Consider the following 25,849-nt stretch of genomic DNA (forward strand, 5'->3'; position numbering starts at 1 on the left):
CCTCACAGGGTCTTCTTTAGTTGTGGCCCCAGGGCTGAATTGCCCCGTGGCATGTCGGATCTTAGTTCCTTGACCAGGGATCGAACCCACGCCCCCTGCATCGGAGGGAGGCGGATTCTTAACCACTGGACCACCAGGGAAGCCCCGAAAGTCATTTATCTTTTTAGAATCTGTTTTCCTGCCCTAGAACTCTTCCTTCCCTCTCCCTTCTTCCCTGGGAAGTCTGTTCTCCTTGTCTCTGCCTCAGGACTCTGCTCTGTGCCCTTCTTCAGGACAAAGGCTGGGGCCTTCCAGAGCCAAGGGGGACAGTGTGCTGTCCAGACTCCCCCAAGAGGCTGCTTGCAGCGTCTCATCCTGGCTCCTCGTGGCTCCCATTCACAGTGAAGCCTGAGTTCTTGTTTCAGCTGTTAGCCCATAACTCTATACATTTGCCAGAGGTCATTTGGTTCTCACCCTTGAGTAATTCAGGGATGACAGTCAGGAAGGTCCCTCGGGGTAGATTAGGACAGAGTTCTGGCGCTGTCAGCGGGAGACATTGGCCACCTGTTCACTTTCAGGCGTTTGTTTACCCGACTAAGGGTCTTCAGCCACCTCCTTTATCGAAAGGGACTGTCGGAAATGTTTTTTTGGCTTGTTGCCTTCTGCTCAAGTCCAGGTAATATGTCAATAAGCAGGCCTCTGTAGTGTTCCAGATTTATTAAGAAATAATGATGTGATCCCCATAAAAGAGATTCTAAACGTAGCCTATGTACATGTATCCGGGAGGATGAGAATTGGTGGTAATGTCACCCTTCCGTCCCTCTAATGTCATAGAGTCCCCTTCCTTCCGAATTCCTGAAAGGTTAGGAAAACATTCCCTTTCCTGTGACCAAGTGTCACTTCTCCTTTATATCTGGTTAGCCAGAAGAGAGGCCAATATTATGCATCACAGTTGATAGAATAATGTTTCTGGAAGAATAAAAAGCTTACCTCTATATGTCCTTCTTTTTACAGCGTTTCTGAGGTGAAGATGGAAGACATTTTGTCTGTTCTGACAAAGGATGATTGTTTTAAAGGGAGACGAGGGGGAAGCCAGGTGAGTTTCATTGTTGACTGTGCTTGCTGCTCACAGACGTGACTCATCTGGTGTGGGGAGGCAGCGACTCTGAGTACTGGGCACTCCCTACCACTGGCGAGTAAAGTGTGTGTTTTCGGGACCATGAACATTAGACGAGGCCACATCTTGCTGGCGTTTCTCTCTCTTTGCTTCTGGATGCATTTGCTGGCCCATCCAGTTAATGGGCCCCCGTCCGCCCTGGGTGTCTGCCAGGCGGCAGCAGTCTCCCCAAAAGGAGGGCTCGTCCCCGGCCAGAAAGGTTCTGGAGGCAGCAGCGCTCCATGCTCAGCCCTGGTGGTCCCCCTCCAGCTTACCCACACGGACACCTGGCCTGCCCCATCCACCCAGGACCGCGTGGAAAAGCAAATATCTCAGAACCTCCTTTCAGACACACTTAGTTCATCCATTTTCTAACGTGTACTATACGCAGAGGAAGAGTAAAGTTGAGGTCATTAGCAAGAAGAATTTTTATCATCTGAGCACTTCCATATGGAGATCCTGAGCAGCACAGGCCTCCCCGGACAGCCTTTCCTGCTTCTTTCTGAGGCCTCCCCCTGCTCGGAAGCACTTCCACTCCCCTCTACCATGTTACTAGATCTACCACCTAGACTTGTGTGTGTGTATCTGTGTGTGTGTAGTGTTGCTCTGTATAATTTTGTCCATGAAATTTTAATATTTGGATATTTTTGCATCTCTACCCCGATGCCTGTGGATAGACTGGAAAATCGGAGCCAAATAGGTGAAGTTTAAGAGTCTCTTTTGTGCGTTAGTACATGTATTTATTTGGATCAGTATTCTCTCCGAGGCAAGGAGTCTGTTTGCCTGACCCCGATTTAAGTTGTCCTGTTCCAGAGAGAACCTGCAGAAGTGCACTAAGGAGAGGAGAGGAGCAGATGTCTGTTGCCCAGCGTATGTTCTGGGCCTGGCTCTGTGCTGATGAGCTCTTCCCACACTTGGTCCCGTCTTAGCCTCTCAGCAGCCCACAAGGCGGGTGTTACTCTCCCACTTCATAGATGAGAAAACTGAGGCTTAGAGAGCTGAAGGAATATCCGTGAGGGTGCACTGATAATTGTGGGTCCTTCTGGTGTGAAAGCAGGCCACCTGTCCTTCACGGGATACCAGCAAGCCTCCATTCAGTATTAATTAGGCAAGTAAATGAAACTAAAATGCTTTCTAGATTGGGTAACGTTAGCTGTTTTCATGGCTTCCCTGGTGGTTCATTGGGTAAAGAATCCACCTGCGAATGCAGGAGACGCAGATTCAATCCCTGGGTTGGGAAGCGCCCCTGAGAAGGCAGTGGCAACCCATTCCAGTATTCTTGCCTGGAGAATTCCATAGACAGAGGAGCCTGGTAGGCTACTGTCCATGGGGTCACAAAGAGTTGGACATGACTGAGCAACTAAGCAGCTGTGTTCATAGAGGTGAAATTTGGGCAGTAAATGGTACCACAGCAACAATCCCCATGAACAAGAAAAGCTATTAAGGACTTGGTTGATCAACCTGTTATATTAAGTGATATTTCACTACAGAGGGTCTGGCCCCCCCAGGCCTTCAGGCCATCCCATAATAATAGACTGTTGTCGTGAGAACTGGCTGGAAACTATAGAGACTCATGGGTCTTGGCACACTTCTCTGTTCTTCAGAAACTACTGCAAATTCTAGTTAGGGGGCAGGGTTTATTTTCTGTTTTTCCAGATGTTTCCACAGCTGTGTAATTACAGCCCCAGGACAGCTCTGTGGGCTGAGCAGGGGCACCCGGGGAGCTGTCTGAGGATGGGATAGCCCAGTGGTCAGGAGCACGGCCTTTGGGCCTGAATCCTCATCTCACCAGCTGTGTGGCTTCGGGCCAGGACTAGACCTTAGGGTCAGTTTCTTCCTGTGTACAACTGAGATAATTTTAGTTTTCTTCTCAGAAGGAGAGTGAAGAATTGAGCGAAAAATAACCCAAGAGTTCCAACACAGGGACTGAAGTGTATTTATTATTATTATAATATCACATCAGTTAGCAGCACAAGCATATATGGAATTGAAGCTCAGACTCATTGACACGAAGCCCAGTGCCTTTTTTTTGCAGTTTCACACTAAGTGGAAAATTAGCACTTGGCTTCCCTGGTGGCTCTGACGGTAAAGAATCTGCCTGCAATGTGGGAGACCTGGGTTCTGTCCCTGTTTGGGGACGACCCCCTGGAGAAGGGAATGGCCACCCATTCCAGTATTCTTACCTGGAGAATTCCATGAACAGAGAAACCTGGCAGGCTACAGTCCATGGGGTCATAAAGAGTCAGACACGACTGAGCGACTTTCACTTTGACCGTTCTCCGGAATGAAGAGCAAGCAGCAAAATTAGTGAAGGAGATAGTGAAGGAGATAGTGAAGGTTTCAATAACCTTGTCTTCACTTACACTGTTGCCAGGACTGGCTCTGGTTTCAGTATTTATCCCCTAAGCACAGCCCAGTTCTGTCCTGGGTGCTGATGGTCGTGTGTCTCCGAGTATCTCTGGGGAGGCTGTGGACGGGCACAGGGCGCCTCCTGTAGAACTCTTCCCCAGAGCAAGAGAACCTTCCTCTGCTCTCTCGGAAACAAGCCATTCTGTAAACATCCGCCCTGTGGCTGGCGGCCCTAGTTCCTCTCCCTAAGCCTTTTCTGTGGCTCGAGACCAGCCTGGAAGGCTAGCTGGGGCTTGAGGAGCCCTCCTGAGATGGTGGGTGGGAGGCGGGGCCCAGAGTCCGACAGGCTCGGACCCGAGTCCTGGCTTCACAGTCAGTCATTCTGCAACCTGGGGCAGATCCTCCCCAGCTTGGGTTTCCCCCCTGGAGAAGGAGGACGTCTCTAGTACCTGTCCTGCCAGGCCGCTGTGAGGTTTAAATAAAACAACACACGGAGCACTGTGGGTCATGTGAGCTCACCTCCGCCCTGAACTGCTGCCTTGATGGACATGATGTTTCGATATTTTTACGGTCTGGTGATCTTTGAAAGAGAAAAAGTGCTAAGTAAGGCCAGGCTTCTACCACGCCAAAATAACTAACTGGTTAACTTAGAAAACTCAACTAGTCATGCCAGGTTCTAGATGTCACATCCATCAGCACCACCTGTTTGCCCAAATTTACCTTTCATTCACAGGACAAAGCAAAACAAAAACTCAGTTGACTGCATTACTGATTATTATGTAGGTTACTGCCTTCAAGAGTGTATTATGTGCGTGAATCCTATGAATGGTAAAGAGAATAAAGTGAATGCTGGACACAACTTTTGATTCTGTTTTGCCTGAAAGATGCAGTGCCCTAATTGGCATCTTTGATGTGGGCAGTTCTTGCTGGCGTACCAGCCAGTGCCTGGCACACAAAGGTGGGTGCGGTGGCTGGGCCTTCATGCTGAGCCAGGTGCCTCATCATGAAGCCCATCCTCACCCAGCTTGGTTGAAGGCCATTGTAAATGTCTCTCTGGCACATACATTTTAGGGCTTCCGTGAACAGAAAGCAAGCGAGTGAAGCATCTGTAAAATGTATATTTCATATTTAGGTATATAAAATATATATAGCTGCGTCTGGGCGTGCGAATGTTCACCCACCTACAAAGAGAATAAATTTGATCTTTCAACTTGACTGGGACGTGCTCAGAAGGTTCTAGGGACTATGGAGGTAAAATTCAGCTTGGCAGTACAGTGATTAAAACAAAATCCTTCCATTTAGTTTAAAAATACCTTAGAAGTTGGCAATGTCAAAACACATGCTTCAGATAAAAAAAAGTCCCCCACCCCAACTGCTCCCACCTAAAACTTTTTACAACAAAAATAACCCCGCCCAGCTGTCTTGTACTCATCTGTTGACTCTTGATAGGCATGAATTTCCATCTCTACATTATAAACACACACCCAAACATATTCTTCCTAAAAGTTTTTTTTGTCCAATGAGATACACCTATAAGCTCATCCTAACAGAAAGCTCCTTGGCATCATGAAAGATTAAAATAAGATCACTAGCCATCGTCTAGTTTTTGTGGATTGTCTGTTCTTCCCAAGACCAGAAAGTCTCTACAGACACAGAGCACTGAGTGTGTCTAGACCTTTGGAAATGTTTTTTTCCTAAACCACCCACCGTCTGCTAGTTGCGAGCTGCTTCATTAAGCAGGACTAAGTCTGTGTCTTTGAGGGTTGGGGGGGCCGGTCCTCGGAGATGTGCCCTCTGGGGTCTCACCCCCTCATTATGGGAGCTTCTTCCCTGTCTGGGGCTGAGCCGGTGCTGCCTGACTCTGCCCCTTCTGTCTTCAGTTTAAATTTAGACTGTCCTCCCCAGAAGACAACGGAAAAATACCTCGTTCATTCTCAAGAGGGGCAATTTTAAAATAAAGTATTTCTGGAAGTGGCAAGGGGCGGGGGGGACTAAGACCTGCTTTCTCTTCAGTGTATGATGTTTCCTGCCATTAACTTTTTCTTATATTCTACTAAAACTGACCTCATCATTTCAAATGTGCGAACCTAGTTTTATCGCCTTTTTTCTACGTATTTTACTGGTATACACACATTATATATATGTGTATATGTAATTTTTTTTTTTTTTGGTTGGGAAGAAAAGATGCCTCATTTTGAAACCTAAAGGGGGGAATAAGAAAAGCCCTTTGTAATATATTGCCATATTATCACTAAATCCCCTGACAGTTGTGACACAGAAGCAAGTCACCTGTCACTTAAGCTTGAGGTCTCTTTAATTTTCTCCTGGAATTCGCACCAGGCTGTCTTTAATTTGAGGCCTTTATTGGAATTCTGAAACCTCTCTGCCTCCCTGGCTCTCAGATCTATTCTGAGAGCTGTTACAGAATGTATACAATAACCAACAGAGGGATTGGAGAGGGCTGGAGCTCTGTTTATTTAACACTCTGGAGGGATTTTTGTGCTTATTCGGTCCTGGCTGCCCGGCTTTCAATATCGCTTTGACAACCATTCTGCCCTTCTCATTAATTTTAAACAGTTAAAACACAGGAAAAAGAGGAAAAAGTTTTCATTATTAAAGTGCTTTACTTTTTAATAACAGAGGATTCTGTCCGCCAGGGGAAAGGGCATCCTTGCTAATTTCACATTCATATTAAAAAAAAAGCGCAAGGAAGGTGACAGTCTCGTTGCTGAGGTGGCTTAACGAAAGGAGGACAGCAAGAAAGAAGTTTGCATTTCACATCAGTTAAGAGGGTAAAAAAATCCTTGTTAATGACAACAGCAAATGTCCACTTTCGTAACACAGCTCCTGAGTGACTTTTCTCTTGACATTTGAGTGGATAAAACCCTTAGGGGGACCATGTACCGTGAAATCAGCTAGACTGTCATCAACCAAACAGATAGCAGGAATGATTTGACTAAACTAAAAACATTTTCAGGTTGTTAAGTCTCTATTAATACAGAGACAAACTCTGCCCCCAAGAAGGAGGCTTTTTCTCCCCCCGCCCCACCCTTTAGTCTTCCTCCAGCAGCTTTAACCGTGAAAGATGCCAGGGTGCCTGCGAGAGGCGCGGTCAGCAGACCCCGGAGCACGCCCCCTGTCCTCTATGGGAGTTAAAAAGAACATGAACTGGGTCTCATGCAGGTTTTCTCCTGGTGACCCACGTCGGGTGTGGTGGGTGAGGAGGGCTGGAGCTTCATTAGCACCATCCAAAGGATCAACACCTCTGGGAAGGCGGATTAGCCAAGTTTGGGTTCTGTTGATTCTCAGTTTCATATTCAGGAGACAGCGTTCGTGTCAAGATATGACACAAGCCACGTGTTTTCGGGGGGATGTAAAGAAAGGAAATCTTTTCTCTGGGGTTGCTAAAGGCTGAAAAGAAATGAAGTTTTGGTTTTATTCACATTTTCCACCTGTAGGGTCTTTTGTGCATACAAATATGACTTCTTACAGAGGGACGGTTGGCTGCAGAGATCCATGGCGGTGGCCTCGCATGGTTGGCTGGAGCAGCCCAGTCCTCCGTGGGTTCCTGGGCACAGGGCTCTGGGCTGCAAGAATGTTTCTGGAACACTGAGAGTCTGGACCTCTCAGGAGTGAGGACATGTGCTCTGTGATTCAGGGACAGACCATGTTGTGGGCAGGTTGCTGTGGGTTGCTCTTGGATAGGAATGTCCAGGGCTCCACCGATGAATACCAGGCAGGGAGCAGATTGAAAGCCTTAGTGGGACATACAAGGTTCCTCTGAAAACCGCTTCTGTCCCATCATGTTTTAAAGGCCTGAATTGGACTTCGAAAATTCCAAAGTGTCTCCCATAGACTTTCACTTTGAACACGCGTGATAAGAGGCCAGGAAGAAAAGTAAACAAGTAAATAAATAAGAGACTCGACCTGCTCCCTCACAAAGCCATCCTCATCTTTGCTTGACTTTAACATCTTTATCACTCCCTTTTCTTCCCTAGTAATATTGAAAGGATTACCCTTGGTGGCCCCTTGGTGGTTACTGTGTGATTTTACTGTTATTAAATCTATTATAAACCGCTTCATTATTCCTGACTCTGACTGTCTGTCCTCTAATCCTTCCGTCACCTTCCCAGAAATCCCGCGCCGCTGGCCCCCAGGAAATCCGGGAACGAGCCACGGTCTTGCAGACGCTGTTTGAAGATTACGTGCACTCCAGTGAGGAGACGGTCTCCGGGGCCAAGAAAGGTTGGTCAATTTCTTGGGTGGTTGTAGATGGATAACCAGACCGGGCATTGTCCCACCTCAACCCACATGCCCCCTGACAGGTTGGGAGGCCAACCAGGCAGCTCTGCTCACCAGCAAAAGCCTTCAATCTCCCTAATTCTGCAGGGATTGGAAGCAGGCACGGAAGGCTTTAAAGTGATATTAAATGTTAATTTCATCCATCCTCGCGTTTTGCACAAATGAGGCTTTATCTTGGCTTACGTCAGGTCTATAGAGCTGTGACCCAGCAACTTAGGTCTCCGAAACCCATTTTCCTCTTTCTTTGAAAACTGGATAGACGAGATACGGCACGTCGGTAGGAGTTGTAGAGATGGAAATCAGAGATGAAGGCAAGGTCTGGAAATGTTAGACCAAAGCAGTTCCTACTTGAAAATACAAAGAAAAACTAGAAAGCAGTGCTGAGGAAGGGCCGCAGACTATGAGCCCAGCTCATGGGAAGTTTATGGAAGGGTCAGGTATTAACTCAGTATTTATAGCCTTTGTAGCGTGAATCAGCCCCAGGCGTTAGGTGTGGGCTCAGTAGCTCACTCTGAGCCCGAACAGAGCGCAGGGGAGGGGAGCTCAGAACAGCCCCATGTCTTCCATGCTGGAATGTGAGTGTCTTGGCTACTGACTGTCCCATGTTTGCTGATGAGACTCACCCCCGCTACGGGGAGATCCACAGTGACCCATGATTTGGAGAAGAATGCCGGGCTGGCTTACCAAGAGATAAACACTACAGCCTGTTGTTTTCTTCTTTTTATGAACTGAAACTTTTTAAAAAATTCCTTTAATATTTATTGAATTGGGCACCATTCCCGGTGCTTGGGACACACCAGGGATCAAAAGAAACAAAAATCGTCACCTTTGTAACATTCTAGTGGGGAAGCAGACAGTGAAAGTAATAAACATAATAAATGAATTACACATACATTAGATAGAGAGTCTCGGGACTCCCCTGGTGGTCCAGTGGCTAAGACTCCGAGCTCCCAGTGCAGGGGACCTGGGTTCCATCTCTGGTCAGGAACTAATTCCCACGTGCTGCAGCTAAGAGTTCTCGTGCCACAGCTTAAGATTCCGTGTGCCGCAAGTAAGACTTGGCAAAGCCAGATAATTAGCTAGTTTAATTCAATAGTCCAGTGAAAGGTGATGAGAGTGATAGAGGGAACAGAGCAGATGAGGGAAATGGAGGGCTAAGGGCAGAGTGAGCCATGTTGGGATGGTTGCCATGCGAGTGAAACCCTGAAGAGGGGCCGTCCTGGGGCTCTGACTGAGGGCATCCAGGCAGGCGCCATGTGCAGTGTGCCCAGAAGGAGGCGAGGGGCAGCAGAGGCAGGGCGTGGAGGCGTCCAGGGCACCCAGCTACCCCGAGCGAAAGGGGAGCCAGCGGAGGCCTTGGGGCAGGGAGGTGGTCTGGCGGCTGAGAAGGTCACATGCGGCTGGGTGAGAACAGACCGGGGTAAAGGTGAAGGTCAGGAGACGGGCTCCCAGGCAGTTATGGTAATCAGAAAACCAGTTAAGTCTGGTTTCTAATAATATGTTCACGTGTCTCCCTGCAGTGAATTCAGCAACTCCTAAGGCTCTTCCTGAGAACCTGCCTTTGGAGAAGTACTAGAACATTCTCTCATGGAGAACAGAATGTCTCGGGGAGAGTTTGGGCACATGTTGAAAGTTAGACGAACTCAACTTGCTGTGGGATACCTGACCAAATGTTGGCCACAGGGTTGATACCAGAGTTGGAGTGAAGAGGAAGAAAGCAAAGCCACACCAGCACTATATTGCTGGCGTCAGAGGTGCTTTGGATATCCTAGCGAGCCCACAACTGTTTCAGCGTGTCTGGGTCATCAGGGTAAAAGTGACAGTAAATAGTCCTTAGAGAATATGGTTTTGGGTTGTCTCTTCATCGTTACCGTTGAACTTACTAACACCAAGAGGCTGGCAGGGTTACTTGTCTTCTTTTCAAAGGATGTTGGAGTGGGGCCACTCCCAATGTTTACGGCCTAAGAAGGAAATAAACACATTACCTTTTAAGGGAACTGCCTGTAGAACATCTTGGTCACCCCACAGCAGGCGTTAGGTTCTCTGCTCTTCTCTCCTCTTAGGATTGAATTCTGGAGGTTTGAGGAGAGGAGACCTGTAATTGCCATACCCCAGGAGCTGATTCTGTCTTTTGCATTTCCTTATCTCCATATGCAAATTCTCTACCCCTGACTCTCCTCCCCTTTAGCCATTTCAGAACCCACCTCCTGAATAACTAACAAAAGCAGCTGGGTTTTGCCTTCATGCCAGAAAACTAGCTGGAAACTGGGCCAAGTATGCATTTGTTTCCTTTTGTACTTTCTGACCAAGCTATTGCTAATATCCAGGATTTCATCATGGTCAGTTTCCAGAAGCAGTTAGCCCTTTTCCCCCTCACATCTTGCATCTTGTGAGTAGAGCTTCAAGTGGTAAAAATTGTGGTAATGTAAGTTTGAACTCCAGACTCCTGAACAAAAATTTCAGAAAGCGGAGTCCTTCAGCTGCACGGCACCACTTCCACTTCCTCTTGTGGGTCCTCCCCGAAGAGCAGGGGTTATGTGTTAGGGTTATGCCTGGCTCGGAAGGGATCATCCCTCCCTGTGATTAGAGGGAGGCTGGCTTCTTGGTCAAACACTTTGCCTTTAAGAGAATTGGTGCAAGCCGCCTCTCCCACTACCTTTGGGTGGTTGTCACTGTTAATGTGCTAGACGTGTGCTCCTCTGGGGCAGGACTGGGGTTGGGAGGAGCAAGGATGGGCAGCACCTTCCAGGCTGGAGTTTTGCTCCTTTCTGCCTCCTTGACCCTAAGCATCATCCGCAAGATGTTGCTCTTCCTGATCAGATGTCCAAGAATAGATTTGGTTTTATTGCTCAAAAGGACAAAATGTCCTATGTCCTTGGAAGGTATTTTGAAATAGATTTCCCTAAATCCTGTCATCCTTACGGCTCTGAAATGGGGTTCAGTGAGAGCACCAGCTCTGAGTGGCTGGAGCGTCATCCGACTTGCATCCCACAAGTCTCCTTTCATGAAAGGTCTCCTTCCATGACCTCTCCTCTTCCGCCCCATCTCCACCTCACAACCCCACTTCCTTCCACTGCCAGCATGAGCCACTTCCTGCCCCCTGGAAGTACAACCTGCCTGTCGAGGGAGAGGACTCTTCTGCCATTTCCTGGCAGACCCCTTTCCCCGTAGCTATTCGGTCAGTCAGTTCAGTCTCTCAGTCACGTCCACCTGTTTGTGACCCCATGGACTACAGCACACCAGGCCTCCCTGTCCATCACCAACTCCCAGAGTTTACTCAGAATCATATCCATTGAGTCGGTGATGCCATCCAACCATCTCATCCTCTGTTGTCCCCTTCTCCTCCTGCCGTCAATCTTTCCCAGCATCAGGGTCTTTTCCAGTGAATCAGTACTTCGCATCAGGTAGCCAAAGTATTGGAGTTTCAGCTTCAATATCAGTCCTTCCAATGAACACCCAGGACTGATCTGCTTAAGGGTGGACTGGTTGGATCTCCTTGCAGTCCTAAGGACTCTCAAGAGTCTTCTCCAACACCACAGTTCAGAAGCATCAGTTCTTCGGTGCTCAGCTTTCTTTATAGTCCAACTCTCACATCCATACATGGATGGATTAGCTATTAGTGGAGCACCTATATCTCCCAGGACTAGGCTCTGCAGCCTCAGCTCTCAGGATTGGTGTGGAGAGGAGCAGTCATTCTAATCTGCTCCAGCACAAGGGCAGTGTGAATGAGGAGGCCTGGGCCAGCATTGGGGTAAATGAGGTTTTAAAGGTGCAGACTCTTTGGCGTGTCCTGGTCCCAGCCTGCTCTTTCTGTCTAGAGTAGATGTTGGGGGTTGGGAAGAGGCAGTGTCTCCTGGGTCGTGGTGGTTGTAGCACTTTCCCCTCTGAGGACTTGAATTGGTGTCAGAACCCTCCCAACTGCAGAGACCATTTGAAACATTAAAGATCTTCCTTGAAAAACCTCGTCCCCAGTTATTAAAAAGGGGAGTGAGCACAGATGACAAGAGGGGTGCAGAGGAGTCGCCTTGGTTATTATTTCTCATCGATTGGGAAAAGGAGTTCACTTTGCTCAGTAAATAGAGCTTTGATGGGTTCCCAGGATCCTTCCAGGAGCTGATCTGCTAAAATGACACTTTTTATTACTGTTCATAAACGCCGATCTCCAGGTGCTGCCTGGATATTACGTTTAAGCTGTGGGCAAACTTGCCGGTCCAGTGGCTCAAACAGTGAGGGCGAGGGAGACTGGTGCCTGCTTCCAGCAACTGGGTGGAGAGGGGCGGGGCTACAACTGGGCCAGGAAGGCAGGGACGCTCAGTCGGCAGATGAGAAAGGGCGCTCGTGAGAAAAGGGCAAGATACTTGACTCTCACTGTTGTCGAGACACATTCCGGGGAAACCAGGGATGGAAGAATGGTTCCTCCAAGGAGCATCAGTGAAGGTGGATCCAGAGTGCCGCCTGCCTGGGAGCCGCCCCTGGCTTCTCTCTGGCCAGTGAGGGGTCCAGGACAGGGGCCTCTCTCTAACTTTAAAACAACCCAGACGTTCCTGGTTAGACTGTCTGGTGAACAGCTCTAAACCCATGGCAATCGATGACTGTTTTGAGAGCTCTTTTAGAAACTACATCCTTTTCTTTCTCCACTTTAAAATTCTTTTTTCATCTCCTTTTATATACATTCTTTGAATGGGTAAGAAACACTGCATTGGTCAATCCTGGGTGCTTTTGCGTGAATTTGGTTTTAAAATTTCATGAGTCTACGGTGAACTGGTATCAGTGATTCCTGTGCCTGGGGAACTGGAGGTGTGGCTCCTGGTGGAGGCAGGGTTTATAATAATAATAATAACGTGTAGGAATAATGAACATGACCCACAATCACGATAAAGCCTTGTGGACCTTTTGGATTTTATAACATGTTTGTGTTAACTATTCAGAAAACTAAAATGTAATAGAAAATGTGTTCCCAGTGTAAAGATCTAATGACTTCATTTTTCATAAGAAAATGGTATGCATCGATCCTGTCTTAGTTTCTTCACGCATTCTCTTGCTCATTCACTCGCACAACAAAAACCTGCTGTGGGACTTCCCCAGAAGTCCAGTGGTTAAGACTCCATGCTTCCAGTGCAAGGGGCATGGGTTTGATTCTTGGTGGGGGCACTGAGATTCCACATGTCACGTGGTGCAGCCGAAAAATAAACATGCTGTCTGCCAGGTACTGTGCTAGCCCCAGGTTTATAATGAGGAAGAAAACAGGGTCCCGCCTTCTAGGCTCATTATAAGCTACACAGTAAAATCTGAGATAATATCAGGTTTATTAAAGTGAAGTTATGTTGGGTTTATTCACTGTGTCCAGTAAGTGTTAGTCGCTCAGTCATACCTGGCTCTTTGCGACCCCATGGACTGCAGCCCACCAGGCTCCTCTGTCCATGAGATTTTCCAGGCAAGGATACTGGAGTAGGTTGCCATTTCCTTCTCCAGAGGTTCTTCCCAACCCAGGGATCGAACCCAGGTCTCCTGCACTGTAGGCAGATTCTTTACTGACTGAGCTACAGGGGAAGCCCGTAGACTTCCCCTGTGGCCGGTAGGCTTATTTATTTATTTTTAGGAATTAAACAAATATGTGAGTGTAGATTTAGGTTGCTCATGTCTGTCACGCCATCCTGGTTGTGTGTCCGTTGTTGCCTGGCAGGGTGAACTGCACAGGACAGGCCTTAGGCTGGGCAGCAGAGACCTGTCCTGACCCGCCCCCCCCCACCCCCCACCCCGCCCCGCTACTGTCTTCCAGCCCTGCAGTCCTTCATCCGGGCCTACGCCACCTACCCCCGGGAGCTGAAGCATATCTTCCACATCCGACTGCTCCACCTCGGGCACATGGCTAAGAGCTTTGGGCTAAGAGATGCCCCTAAAAATCTTTGCGCCTCGGCCATGAAGAAGAAGAAAGCAAACCTGAAAAGGTAAGGTGGACAAGAGGCCGAGGGTCAGGTGGGTGTCGGGGGCTCTGCTCAGATGGGCAGCGGTGTGGTGGGCTGCTGTGTGCTCAGGGTAGACTCTGCCAGCTCAGGTTTCTGCGATTCTCTCACCATGCTGAGTGCTTGGATCAACCGGGAAAACGCCTAATCTGAATGCTTTTAAGGCATCTGCAGGAAGTCGGTGATGTCACCTGTTGGGTCCTGAATGGTGGGGATTATTGGACCTACAAGACAAATTTCTTTGGACCATCTTCACTGCCCATGGGTAGAGTAACTCAGGGCTTGCCAGGGTCAGAGCTCCGGACATGCTGTGGGCTGCAGTCCACCCTGGAAGACTGTGGGGTGTCCATGAAACTCTGTTGAGGCCTCCAGGGGCCCCCAGCACCACATGCTGCTCTCTGTGGTGCTGACATGCAACCTCCCATGGAGAGGCTGCACTGGTGTCATCTCCCTCCTCCCCTCCCACCCCCTCCCCCCAAAAAACACCTTAGGACCTGCCCAGGGGCCCTGGTGAGAGGAGAGCCTATGTGAGGAGGGTTGCCCAGCAGTTGGACGCTGGGCTCTGAGGCCATCTTCACAATTTCAGAAAGCCCTGAGATGATTCCCCTCAACAAAATGCAGTTGTGAGAGCTCTTCTTTCTCTCCTCAGAGATAGGTGTTCTCTCGGTACCAGCTCCAGGCTGTGTGCAAGCTAGAGTATCTTAGATGCCAAGAGCTGCTTTTACGGGGAGTTTGGGTGCATCGTGGTTACTACTTGTGTGATGTGTGGGTGGGAATTGCTCAGAGAACCCACGAGTGCTCTGGATGGTTATCTTCCAGTGTGTATCCTTCTTTTTGCACGTCAGTTACAAATGCCAGTACCTCCTTGCCCTGCCGCCAAGCACCCATGGGCAGCACCACACTGTCACCTGTTCCCGCACCGTGTCTGTCTTGCACATTCACCAAGAAGTGCTGATCACATGCCAGCCTCACTGGGGCCTGGGTTCTCTGCTGTGAAATGGCAGAAGGAGGAGGCCATTGGTCTTGGAGTCGCAGGACTTGGCCTTCAGCTCCAGCTCCAGTTCTGATGTGAGCCTGTGAGCCTCAGACCGTATCTTTGCTTAATGTCTCAGAGCCTTGTTTTCCTCAACCATAAGAGGGAAGAGGAAATCTGTGCTTTTAGCCACTTCACAAGAATCAGAGGCCTGTGACGCGTGTCACTGTGCCTTTTGAAGCATGAAGGGCCATCGAGATGAAACACTGGAGGGCAGAGAGCTGGAGGCCAGGTGAGCTAGGATTTCAGAGCACCCAGCGGGAGCTGTCCAGGGGCTTGGCCCTCATGAAGCTCTTCATGGTGGATAAAAGGTTACCTGATTTTAGTTCCCATTTTGAAATTTTTAAGATGCTCGGTCTTTTCTCTTATACCGACCCCTGTCATATAGGACCACACTCCAGTACTTCTGCAAGGCAGGTGTTTCTCCGCACCCCCTTCTCTGATGCCTGGAGGAGATGGAGACACGTCCAGCTCTGCTTTCTTCCAGGCGGTTTTGAGGTGCAGAGCATTGCCTGCTGCCACACATGGCCTGTCCTGGCCGGGGCTGTGGCCAGAGACCCCTCTGCTGGAGCCGGGTCCTCCCAGAGGGAAAGGGTGCCCCAGCTCCTTCCAGATTTGGGGTGCCTTGAACCAGAGTTAGCTTCCTGCCCTTGGGTTTGGGGTAGCTGACGTCTGTACGTGGTAACTGACTTTTAAGAATGTGACAAAACCCTGAGGCTCACAGTCAGATCTGGAGTGACTGCCTAGTGGTCTGGAAGCCTGACCGTCGTGTCACCGTCTCTAAAATGCTGACACTTGAAGAGGTAAGAATCGGGCTGCCAGGTGATGACTGGTAAGAGACTTGTATCATGTATCCCACTTCCTGCAGGTCAGTGTGACCCCAGCAGTTCACTGTTGCGGCCGAGGTGCCTCCTCTGCCGGGGTGTGCCGACCTCGCTCCGGGAGCACAGGGCGGGGGGCCGGGGCTCGGCGCTGGCATTGTCCTCACCTTGCGAAGCCACCAGGGAGCGCGCCAGCCGCTGCCTCCCGCCCCCGCTGACCCGCGCTGGCAGATGGGCACCAGGACGAGTGTCCCCCTGTGAGCAGGGGATTTAACAGGGCTTTATTTAGGGAAGAATGGGCTGATTAGCCGATAAAGAGCATGTAAGATGGTATGGGGCAGCCTTTGATGTCTGGCTGGCGCAGCAGGGAGCCAGGCGCTGAGTGACAGCAGTGTGTCACAGGATTACTCCGCCCGGGACAATGCCGCGCTCTCTTCCTGCCATGTCGCCGCCCTGTTACAGCCACTTGCCCGTTGTTATGCCCGTCTTTTGAAGGCATTTCTTCCCTCACTCCTTGCACCCTCCCGCCCCACCCCTGCCTCGCCAAGGCAGACGGGCCCTCAAGGATACAGTAAGGTACTTTTTCTTATTGGGGCGGGGGGAATCTTGTTGCTCCTGGAGGAAGAATGGCCGGGCAGCTAATCTGCTCATGGACCGTGTCATCGTGGCCAGGGAGGCGGCAGAGAGACCTGACAAATTCTCCACACCTCAGGCAGCGCTCGAGCCAGTGCCAGTTGCTGCTCTTTGAGGACGGGAAAGAAAAGTCCATTAAACCCCGCACGAGTGTGGAGAGTTATGCCATGGCCACAATAATCGTTCCAAGCTGAGGCGTCTCCTCTGAAATCCATCTGTCAGGAAAGAGAACAGCTTCCCTGGGTTTTGTGTGGGTGGATGAAATAATAGTGCTGAATTATCCAAACTGTTCTGCAGTCCATTTTATGGTGTTTACTTCCTCGAGTAATTGTGTCAGGCGTAAACCTCTGATAATCTGCAAACCAAATTTATGAGACCGTAAGCATAATCCCGACTCACCTGCCATCCCCACCCAGAGTTCACCCAGGTGTTAGCTGGTGAGGCCAGGGCAGGGCACGCGAGGTGATGACCAGGCATTTCCGTGCAGTGACAAGGGGACTTCTGTCTCCTCTACATGCCTTTATTTCAGAAAAAGGAAAGACCGAGCTACCTTCCCCAAATGAGACCTTCCTCAGCAGGCATGTCTCTGTCTCCCCCTTCAGTCCTCCATTCTGAAAGGGGACAGTAAGCACCTTCCCCCTGCACACAGAACTCTCGTGACGCCGACACACAGACCTGTCAGACAGCCCCAACCCCAGACACCTGCACACCATGCACGCAGGGTCAGTGCTGCTGGCAAAATACTGAGTGGCCCCTTAGCAACATCCAGCACAGGCAGTGTTTTCTTCTCGTGAAACGTGGTTCTTATTTTAAAGCCATGTATATTCAGCAATTCCTGAAAGGAAACATACCTTCCAAAATCTCCATCTTCCCAGAAGACAGCACTGTCCACCCTGGGAGGGCAGAGTTGTGTTGTTCACCAGGGTGTTTGTCTGCCTTTCTAGGCAGTCATGCGTGTGAGTAGAACCTATCCAGCACCAGTGAGCAGACAGTTCCCTCATCTGTTTGATACTCTGAACAGTGGTTCAGGGACGTGGAAACTCTGAGCCTCAAGGAAGGGCTTGCTGTACAATGGCAATGTGGAAGGGCACGTCTACTGGTCTTAAACCACCCTGTCTAATTTGGATTATATGCTATAATTGTAAATTTATCAAGACTTTTTCCCAGTCTAGTTTGTAGCTACCTGAGACTGGCCCCACCCCTGGCTTCTACCATCTGGGTCTTTCCCATGTTGCTGTTAATGCATAGATACATCTTTGAATAAATTTTCTCACACCAGCCGAGCTGAGTGTTGCCTGGTGGTACTGATGTGATCAAGCAGGTGAACAATCTACACTTACGGCTCTCTGGATCCGGGTGTGCTCTCAAGGCCCGGCAGGCCGGGACCCACAGTGGAAGGGGGCGTGGGGTGGTCCCCTTTGTCCTGCCCTCACCTCCCGGTCACCGTCCCCAGCACCACAGAGCGTGTCCTTCACCTCTGTTACTTCCAAAGTTCTACATTTAGTGTGCTAGCTAAATGAGGAAACGTCCTTGGGGGCGGAATCATACTGCCAGACTTTTCTCATCTGTGAAATGCTTTATCACTAAAATTCAAATTAGAGATTGTGCAAACCTTTCCTTCAGTGTCTTATAATCTTGTGGCCACAGTCACCATCCACAGTGACTCTGGAGCCCAAGAAAATAAGATCTGTCACTGTTTCCACTTTTTGCCATCTATTTGCCAAGAAGTGATGGAACCAGATACCATGATCTTAGTTTTTTGAATGTTGAGTTTTAAGCCAACTTTTTCACTCTCCTCTTTCAAGAGGCTCTTTAGTTTGTCTTCACTTTGGCCTTTAGGGTGGTATCATCTGCATATCTGAGGTTGTTGATATTTCTCCCAGCAATCTTAATTCCAGCTTGTGCTTCATCCAGCCTAGCATTTTGCATGATGTACTCTGCATAGAAGTTAAATAAGTAGGGTGACACTGTACAGCCTTGACATACTCGTTTCCCAGTTTTGAACCAGCCCGTTGTTCCATGTCCAGTTCTAACTGCTGCTGCTTAACTGCCATACAGGCTCCTCAGGAGATAGGTAAGGTGGTCTGGTATTCCCATCTCTAAGAATTTTCTACAGTTTGTTGTGATCAACACAAAGGCTTTAATGTAGTCAATGAAGCAGAAGTAGATGTTTTTCTGGAATTCTCTTGGTTTTTCTATAATTCAGTGGATGTTGGCAATTTGATCTCTGGTTCCTCTGCCTTTTCTAAAGTCAATTTGTACATCTGGAAGTTCTCGGTTCACATACTGTTAAAGCCTAGCTTGAAGGATTTTGAGCATTACCTTGCTAGCATGTGAAATGAGTGCATTTGTACAGTAGTTTGAACATTCTTTGGCATTGCCTTTTTTTTGAAATTGGAATGAAAACTGACCTTTTCCAGTCCTGTGGCCATTGCTGAGTTTTCCAAATTTGTTGGCATATTCAGTGCAGCACTTTAACAGCCTCATCTTTTAGGAGGTGAAATAGCTCAGCTGGAATTCTATCATTTCCATTAGCTTTGTTCATAGTAATGCTTCCTAAGGCCCGTTTGACTTCACACTCCAGGATGTCTGGCTGTAGGTTAGTGCTCACACCATTGTGGTTATCTGGGTCATTAAGATCTTTTTTGTACAGTTCTTCTGTGTATTATTGCCACCTCTTAATCTCACCTGCTTCTGTTAGGTTCATACCATTTCTGCCCTTTATTGTGCACTTCTTTGCATGAAATGTTCCTTTGGTATCTCCAGTTTTCTTGAAGAGGTCTCCAGTCTTCCCCACTCTGTTGTTTCCTCTGTTTCTTTGCGTTGCTCACTTGAGAAGGCTCTCTTGTCTCTCCTTGCTGTTCTCTGAAACTCTGCACTCAGTTGGGGATCTTCCCTTTCTCATTTGCCTTTTGCTTCTCTTCTTTTCTCAGCTATTTGTAAGGCCTTCTCAGACAATCACTTTGCCTTCTTGAATTTCTTTTTCTTTGGGATGGTTTTGGTCACTGCCTCCTGTACAGTGTTGCAAACCACCATCCATAATTCTTCAGGCACTCTCTTACCAGATCTAATCCCTTGAATCTATCTATCACCTCCATTGTATAGTCATACACTTTGCTTGTGGTTCAGCTGGTAAAGAATTTGCCCACAATGCGGGAAACCTGGGTTTGATTCCTGGGTTGGGAAGATCCCCTGGAGAAGGGAAAGGCTACCCACTCCAGTATTCTGGCCTGCAGAATTCCATGGACTGCATGGGGTCACAAAGAGTTGGGTACAACTGAGCGACTTTCACTTTCAGTGTATAATCATAAGGAATTTGATTTAGGTCATATCTAAATGGTCTGGTGATTTTCCCTACTCTTTTCAGTTTAAGCCTGAATTTTGCAATAAAGAGCTCATGATATGAGCCACAGTCAGCTGCAGGTCTTGTTTTTGCTGACTGTATGGAGCTTTGCCATCTTCAGTTGTAAAGAATATAATCAGTCTGATTTCAGTATTAGTATTGACCATGTAGTGATGTCCATGTGTAGAGTCAGCTCTTGTGTTGTTAGAAGAGGGTGTTTGCTATGACCGGTGGGTTCTCAGGGCAAAACTCTGTTCGCCTTTGCCCTGCTTCATTCTGTACTCCAAGGCCAAACTTCCCCTCTATTTTATACATGGCAATGTATAAATTTCAATGCTACTTTCTCAGTTTGTCCCACCCTCTGCTTTGTGTATCTGCTTTATATACAGTAGTGTTATCTGTTTATCCAATTTATCCCTCCCCTACCTTTCTCCTTCAGTAACCGTAATTTTGTTTTCTACCTCTGGGAGTCTTTTTCTGTTTTGTAAGTAAGTTTATTTGTATCATTCTTTAGATTCCACATAAAAGTGGCATCATATGATGTTTTATCTTTGTCAGACTTACTTCATTTAGTATGATCATCTCTAGATACATCCTTGTTGCTGCAAGTGACATTATTTCATTCTTTTTATGGCTGAGTAATACTCTGTTGTAAATGCACCACGTCTTCTGTATCCATTCCTCTGTCAGTGGACACTCAGGCTGCTTCCATGTCTTGGCTATTATGGCTAGTGCTGCTGTGAACATTAGGGTCCATGCATCTTTTTGAGTGAGAGTTTCCTCCCGTTTTTCACCTTTGCTATGTTCTTCTCTATGATTCTCACTTGTTTAATAACTGTTAATAACCTGCAAGAGTTACCATGTTGGATATACTCTGGTATGAGAAGTTCTTGGGGCTCAGGTGATAAAGACTCTGCCTTGCCCCCGTCAGCCATCTCCCTGCCCTCCTCATTCGTTAAACGCTGATCGTGTTATGCAGTGATGAAGTGTCTGGGTTTTGCACACACGGGCATCTTGGTTGGATCACTTAGCGTTTCTGGGGATCAACCAGGTGATGAGTACAAAGCCTCGACACCATGTCTGGGACTGGACTTGGGAGCACTTGTGGATATGCCGACCGGGATAGGAGTGCTGGTTCTTCCCGCCGGCCTTCCTGACACTTAATTGTCTGTGGACCAGAAAGCATGAATGTGCCATTCACTGCCAGCCTTTTAGCACCTTGAACTTTGCTTATCAGGAAGCACCTTGAACACACGAGCTGGTGCCTCCAAGACAAACATGAAGACGCTGCAGCTGCATCTCCCTGCAAAGCGATATTCTCATCATTAGGGGCAGCTTGCCTGCCAGTTTTTATGTGGCATTTACAACCTTCCTAATATCACTTAATTAGCTGAAGGCAGTCCTGGAATTTTGCCCACCGTGAGATTTCTCTCCATTTCGTGGAGCCAGTCGTCATCCTGCCAGAAGACAGATCGGCCAGACGTGAGTGCAGAGGCTGGAGCAAGCCCCTGAACACTGAAAGTCAGTGTTTAATTAAACGTCAATAAAGCTGGTCAATACTGCAGCATTTCTGAAGAAAGGATGGTCAAATAGGTCAGGGAAACACTTTAGACGCGAAGGACCTAAACTCAGTCTTCAAGTGAGGCAGGGTGTGGAGAGACTACGGAAAGGGAAAGAGAGCCAAGTACAGCGCGTGTGCATACGTTTCCTTAGGCAGGCATACGTGTGTACATGTGTGCACATGTGCATGGACACGCATCTTTGTGAAGGCTGAGACACAAAGGAACAAAGAGAATTAAAAGTGGGCATCCCTGGTGGCCCAGTGGTGGAGAATCCACAACAAAGGAAACACAGGTTGGATCCTTGATCTGGGAGGATCCCCCAAGCCGTACTGAGGAGCAGCTGTGCCCACGTGCCACCCCTGCAGAGCTGCCTCCAGCCAGGGAGCCCAACCGCTAGAGCTCCTGAACCTCACAGCCGAGGGCGCACGCTCCAAGAGGGGCCACCACACCGCAGCTGGAGAGTGGCCCCCGCTCGCTGCAACTAGAGAAGGGAAAGCCCCAGCAGCAGCGAAGACTCAGCATACCCAAAACAAAAATGAGTGAATGAATGAATAAACAAAAACCAATGACCAGAGTAAGTTTGGAGACATTTAACAGACTGACCAGAGCTAAGAGTTGACAACAGCAAACAGTAGAAAATGTGAACCAAAGCAAAACCAAATTATGGAGAGTCTTGAAAGTCAGGCAGTGGAATGCAGGCTTGATTTGGAAAGAAGTGGAAAGTTCCTGGAGGTTTTCAAATCCGGTTGCAGCAATACTGTGTGGTCCCCAAGATTACGAAGCCCAAAGCAAGGGGGTTGGGTAACTACCATCTAAAAATGATGAGGACAGTTTAAACAAACATCCCATAGCTTAACTTCTACACTGATACTAATAACTTCTAGCCACTGATGTGTATACTATCCTCCTTAAATTCTTCATTAATTACGTGTAACAGAGATTCTCCACAATGGTTTATAAAGGACGCATGGGGTGTCTCTCCGCCCCCAATCTCAGGGCAGTGTTGTGCTCTGCCGACCCATCTCCTGGCCCCTCTGGCCTCCTGGTGATGATCCGTCTCTTCCCTTAGCTCCCCAGCCCTCACCTCATGAATCCCCAAAACTGCACTTCTGGAACAGTCCGCTGCTGAGTCTCCTGCAGCCACTGTGCTCCCTGCTGACTGGCGCTCCCCTCACCCATCAGGCCCTTGCTCCCTCCAGTGTTTCGGTGAGGTCTCCTTACTCTCGTGATGAGAACACACCCCTGCTCCCTCATGCTCCTGTTGGGCCTTTGCCCAGTGTGCTGCAGGCCTGGGCCTCTCCCCTCTCCTCTTTGTCTTCGGGCCCTTGTCCCTCCTGCAGGGAAGCCTTCTCTGGCCTGCCTGGGCAGACACCTCACCATCTCTCAACACACACTGCCATCGCCACAGCCCTCCACTGTCTGTGGTGTCTGCGTGTGTGGGTGCAGTCTGCTCCTCCTCTGCCTCCATGTAGCTCAGGGTGGAAACTCTGGTTTTTCTTATCGCAGCCCCAGCACTGACCTGGCACATAGTAGGCGCTCAGGAAGTGTTTTCGAATAGATGGCTGGAACCTCAAAGCCTGCCGTCATCCTGAGAGGAAGACAAAGGGAAAGAGAAGAGAGGAATTGTTGTGGCATGGGAACCAGTCCGATGCCTCTTAATTGTTTCATGAGCCCAGCAAACAGCAAATCCTGCTTTTTGGAGCCCCGACCGCTCCTCGGTTAGTCCGTCCTGAGAACAAGCACACGGTCACTTTCCTCATAGCGTGAAGCAGTCCCGCGGAGGACCACACCTCTGGCCCTATTTGCCCGGTGTTGCGGTGTAAGAGGCGTGGGGACTGACCTGCAGAACGTGGAGATGAGGGGGTTTGCAGTGGGGGCCTCCACCGGCCTGGACAAGACCAGAGCAGATGCCCTGTGGAGGGTCAGTTCGCTGGACCTTAGCCTGAAGGAAATGTGGAATCCTGAAGAGTAAGATGGAAGTGGCGCTGAACTTGACTGTCAAACCTGGAACATCTAGACCACGTCAGTCCCTGGGAACCGGAAGAGTGTGTCCTCAACAGGTGATGGGGTATCCTCAAGACAGGAGGGCAGTGAGGAGCTCGTCACATGAACCTGTGGTTTAAAGATGAATTAGGATTAAGATTTTATTTTCTTGGGCTCCAGAATCACTGTGGACGGTGACCGCAGCCATGGAATTAAAAGACATTTGTTTCTTGGAAGGAAAGCTATCACAAACATAGACAGCATATCAAAAAGTAGAGACATTATTTTGCTGACAAAGGTTTGTACAGTCAAAGCTATGATTTTTCCAATCCAGTGGTCACGTATGGGTATGAGAGTTGGACCATAAAGAAGGCTGAGCGCCAAAGAATTGATGCTTTCAAATTGTGATGCTAGAGAAGAGTTGAGAGTCCCTTGGATAGCAAGGAGATCAAATTAGTCAATCCTAAAGGAAATCAACCCTGAATATTCATTTGAAGGATTGGTGCTGAAGCTGAAGTTTTAGTGTTTTGGCCACCTGATGCCAAGACGCGACTCACTGGAAAAGCCCCTGATGCTGGGAAAGATTGAGGGCAGGAGGAGGAGAGGGTGCAGAGGATGATATGATTGGATAGCATCACCAAGTCAGTGAACCTGAATTTGAGCAAACTTTGGGAGATAGTAAAGGACAGGGAAGCCTGGTGTGCTGCAGTCCATGGGGATTCAGAGTCGGGCATGACTTAGTGACTCAACAACAAGGATTAAAAGAGAATTTTCACCTAGAACCTGGGTAAGCTGCACAGGGTGTAGACAAGAGTATATTCTCCCAGCTTCTCTGTCAAGGGCAGCCTTGAAGCCTACACTGGATTGTCTCTCTGGGACAATTGTACGAAGAAGAAGCGTCCAGACCGGGACACGGGGCAGGACCAGTGCCGTGGTCGGTGACTGGGTCTCTTATGAGACCCAGGCGGAGAACCCTGGTACACCGGGGTTGCTCAGGGATGATGTGTTTATTGGGTCCCCAGTCACGTTCACAGGCAGCCCTGGCAGGCTGAGCCTGGCAGGCAGGGCTCTGCGGAGAGCTGGCCCTCCTGCTCTCGGCACCCTGCTGCAGCCGTCGGTCACTCCCTGCCCTCTGCCGCAACCGAGCTCCACGTGATGACAGCTCTGCACGTGCGCCCCTTTGCATCTGGCCCTTGCTTCTACCCCTGTTTTTTTCCTACCTGACACCGTGCAATTACCAGCTCTCTGCCTCCTCATGGAGCACACGCCCCCTCATCCCCACCCGGCTAATGAGGCGATTAGAGGGATTTCACGGTGACCCTGCGCTTCCTCCACACCTGGGTCACCTGCAGACAGCGGTGACATGGGCACACTTTCAGGCAAGCAGTCTGGACTGACAACAGAGCAGGAACCCAGACAGCCTCTCCCGGGAGGCTGCTGGGACGGCCACATTCACCGTTGGAGCCTTCCTGGTGCAGCAATCAGGAGATGTGGCCAGCCCAGCATGCATCAGCAGATGCCAGACGAGCCCTCGTGCAGCAGAAGACACAGCCCTCCATCGCCTTGTCCTGGCTTGAGGCTGCCCTAGTAAAGACTGACGGAGAAGTCAGGAGGGAGCACGCCAGTCCCCCGGTTCTCCACGTGCTGCTCACACAGCTTCCATTCCCCTGAAGGCGACCACTCCCCTCCTCTCACCTGTCCCCATGTTCCTCGGGCTCCTTCCCGTCACCAGCCCTCCACATCCTCTCTGCTTTTATGACCCAGAACCTTCCGTCTGGTTAGGGCCCACACGAAATGCCTCCAGGTCTTCTTCAGAGGCGATCTGTCTGCACTGTGGTCCTAAGGTTCTGGCAGCAGTCTGAAGTATGGAGGGATGTCTTACCCACTGAACAGCCCAGGACGGGGACGCGGTTTGAGAACCAACATCCCGGGGTGTGGTGTGTGGCTCTTTGCCTGTGGGTTTTCTGTTCTTTGCTGGTGGCGGCAGCATCTCTCCCAAGGGTACACGTGTGCCCTGGGCTGTGTAGAGTCCGTGTGTGTGGTCTTGGAGACGTCACGTGGCCCCGAGTCTGGGCGACCCCAGAGCCTGCGCACCTTGCTTTGCTGCCTTGCGTGCACGCTCAAGATGCTTCTGGCTTCTGGAGTCAGTACTGGGCTGAGTAACCGGTAGATGGATTCTGTGAAGGGTGTTTTTTTCCACATGAACAGATAATTCTCTGTGTAACAAGAGAAGCAGACTTAGAGCGGGAGGTGTTTCGGTGCCTAGGTGGAAGGATTTGATTTGAAGCCAGCAGAGCAGCAAACCTTCCTGGAGTGGGCTGGAGAAGCTTTCTGCTCCTGAGACAAATCTTTGAGAAGAGACAGCTATGGGCAAGATGTGGGTCCGACTTTTTCTCTCATTTCCTTCCCAGTCTAGGCAGAGGGTGCAGGGGAAAGGGGCTGGGCTTGGATGATCAGGTCGTGTGAAGCGTGGGGAGAGAAGACAGACATGCAGCACCCAGCGGGGCTTGGAGTCGTTGTCCAGTACACGTGTTCCCTTCTCCCTGCCCTCTTCTCTCCGAGTCTGTGAACAAACAGCACAGGCTTCACAGATGCGTCCTGAACGCTCCTGCCGCCTGCGCCCTGTGCCGTTGGTCACAGTGCTCCTTGGTCTTCCATAAGGCTGTGTTTCCAGCTCCTGGTGGAGGTAGGGTGCTCACAGCCTCCAGGGTGGACCCTCCTCACT

General features: G+C 49.3%; 1 protein-coding gene across 1 annotated transcript in view; it reads left to right on the top strand.

The window, feature by feature from the left end:
• DDX31 (DEAD-box helicase 31) overlaps positions 1 to 25,849 on the top strand; it is a 73,497-nt gene that overhangs the window by 39,904 nt on the left and 7,744 nt on the right. Inside the window, exons 17-19 of the mRNA XM_086324385.1 lie at positions 994 to 1,075; positions 7,618 to 7,729; positions 13,566 to 13,734. Of these exons, the coding sequence (XP_086180511.1) occupies positions 994 to 1,075; positions 7,618 to 7,729; positions 13,566 to 13,734 (363 nt within the window). The remainder of the gene's footprint in view (positions 1 to 993; positions 1,076 to 7,617; positions 7,730 to 13,565; positions 13,735 to 25,849) is intronic.

The sequence above is a fragment of the Bos grunniens genome, chromosome 11, assembly GCF_055505025.1.
Source record: "Bos grunniens cultivar Pamir isolate PY7600 chromosome 11, Bosgru_T2T1.0, whole genome shotgun sequence".
Lineage (NCBI taxonomy): Eukaryota > Metazoa > Chordata > Mammalia > Artiodactyla > Bovidae > Bos > Bos grunniens.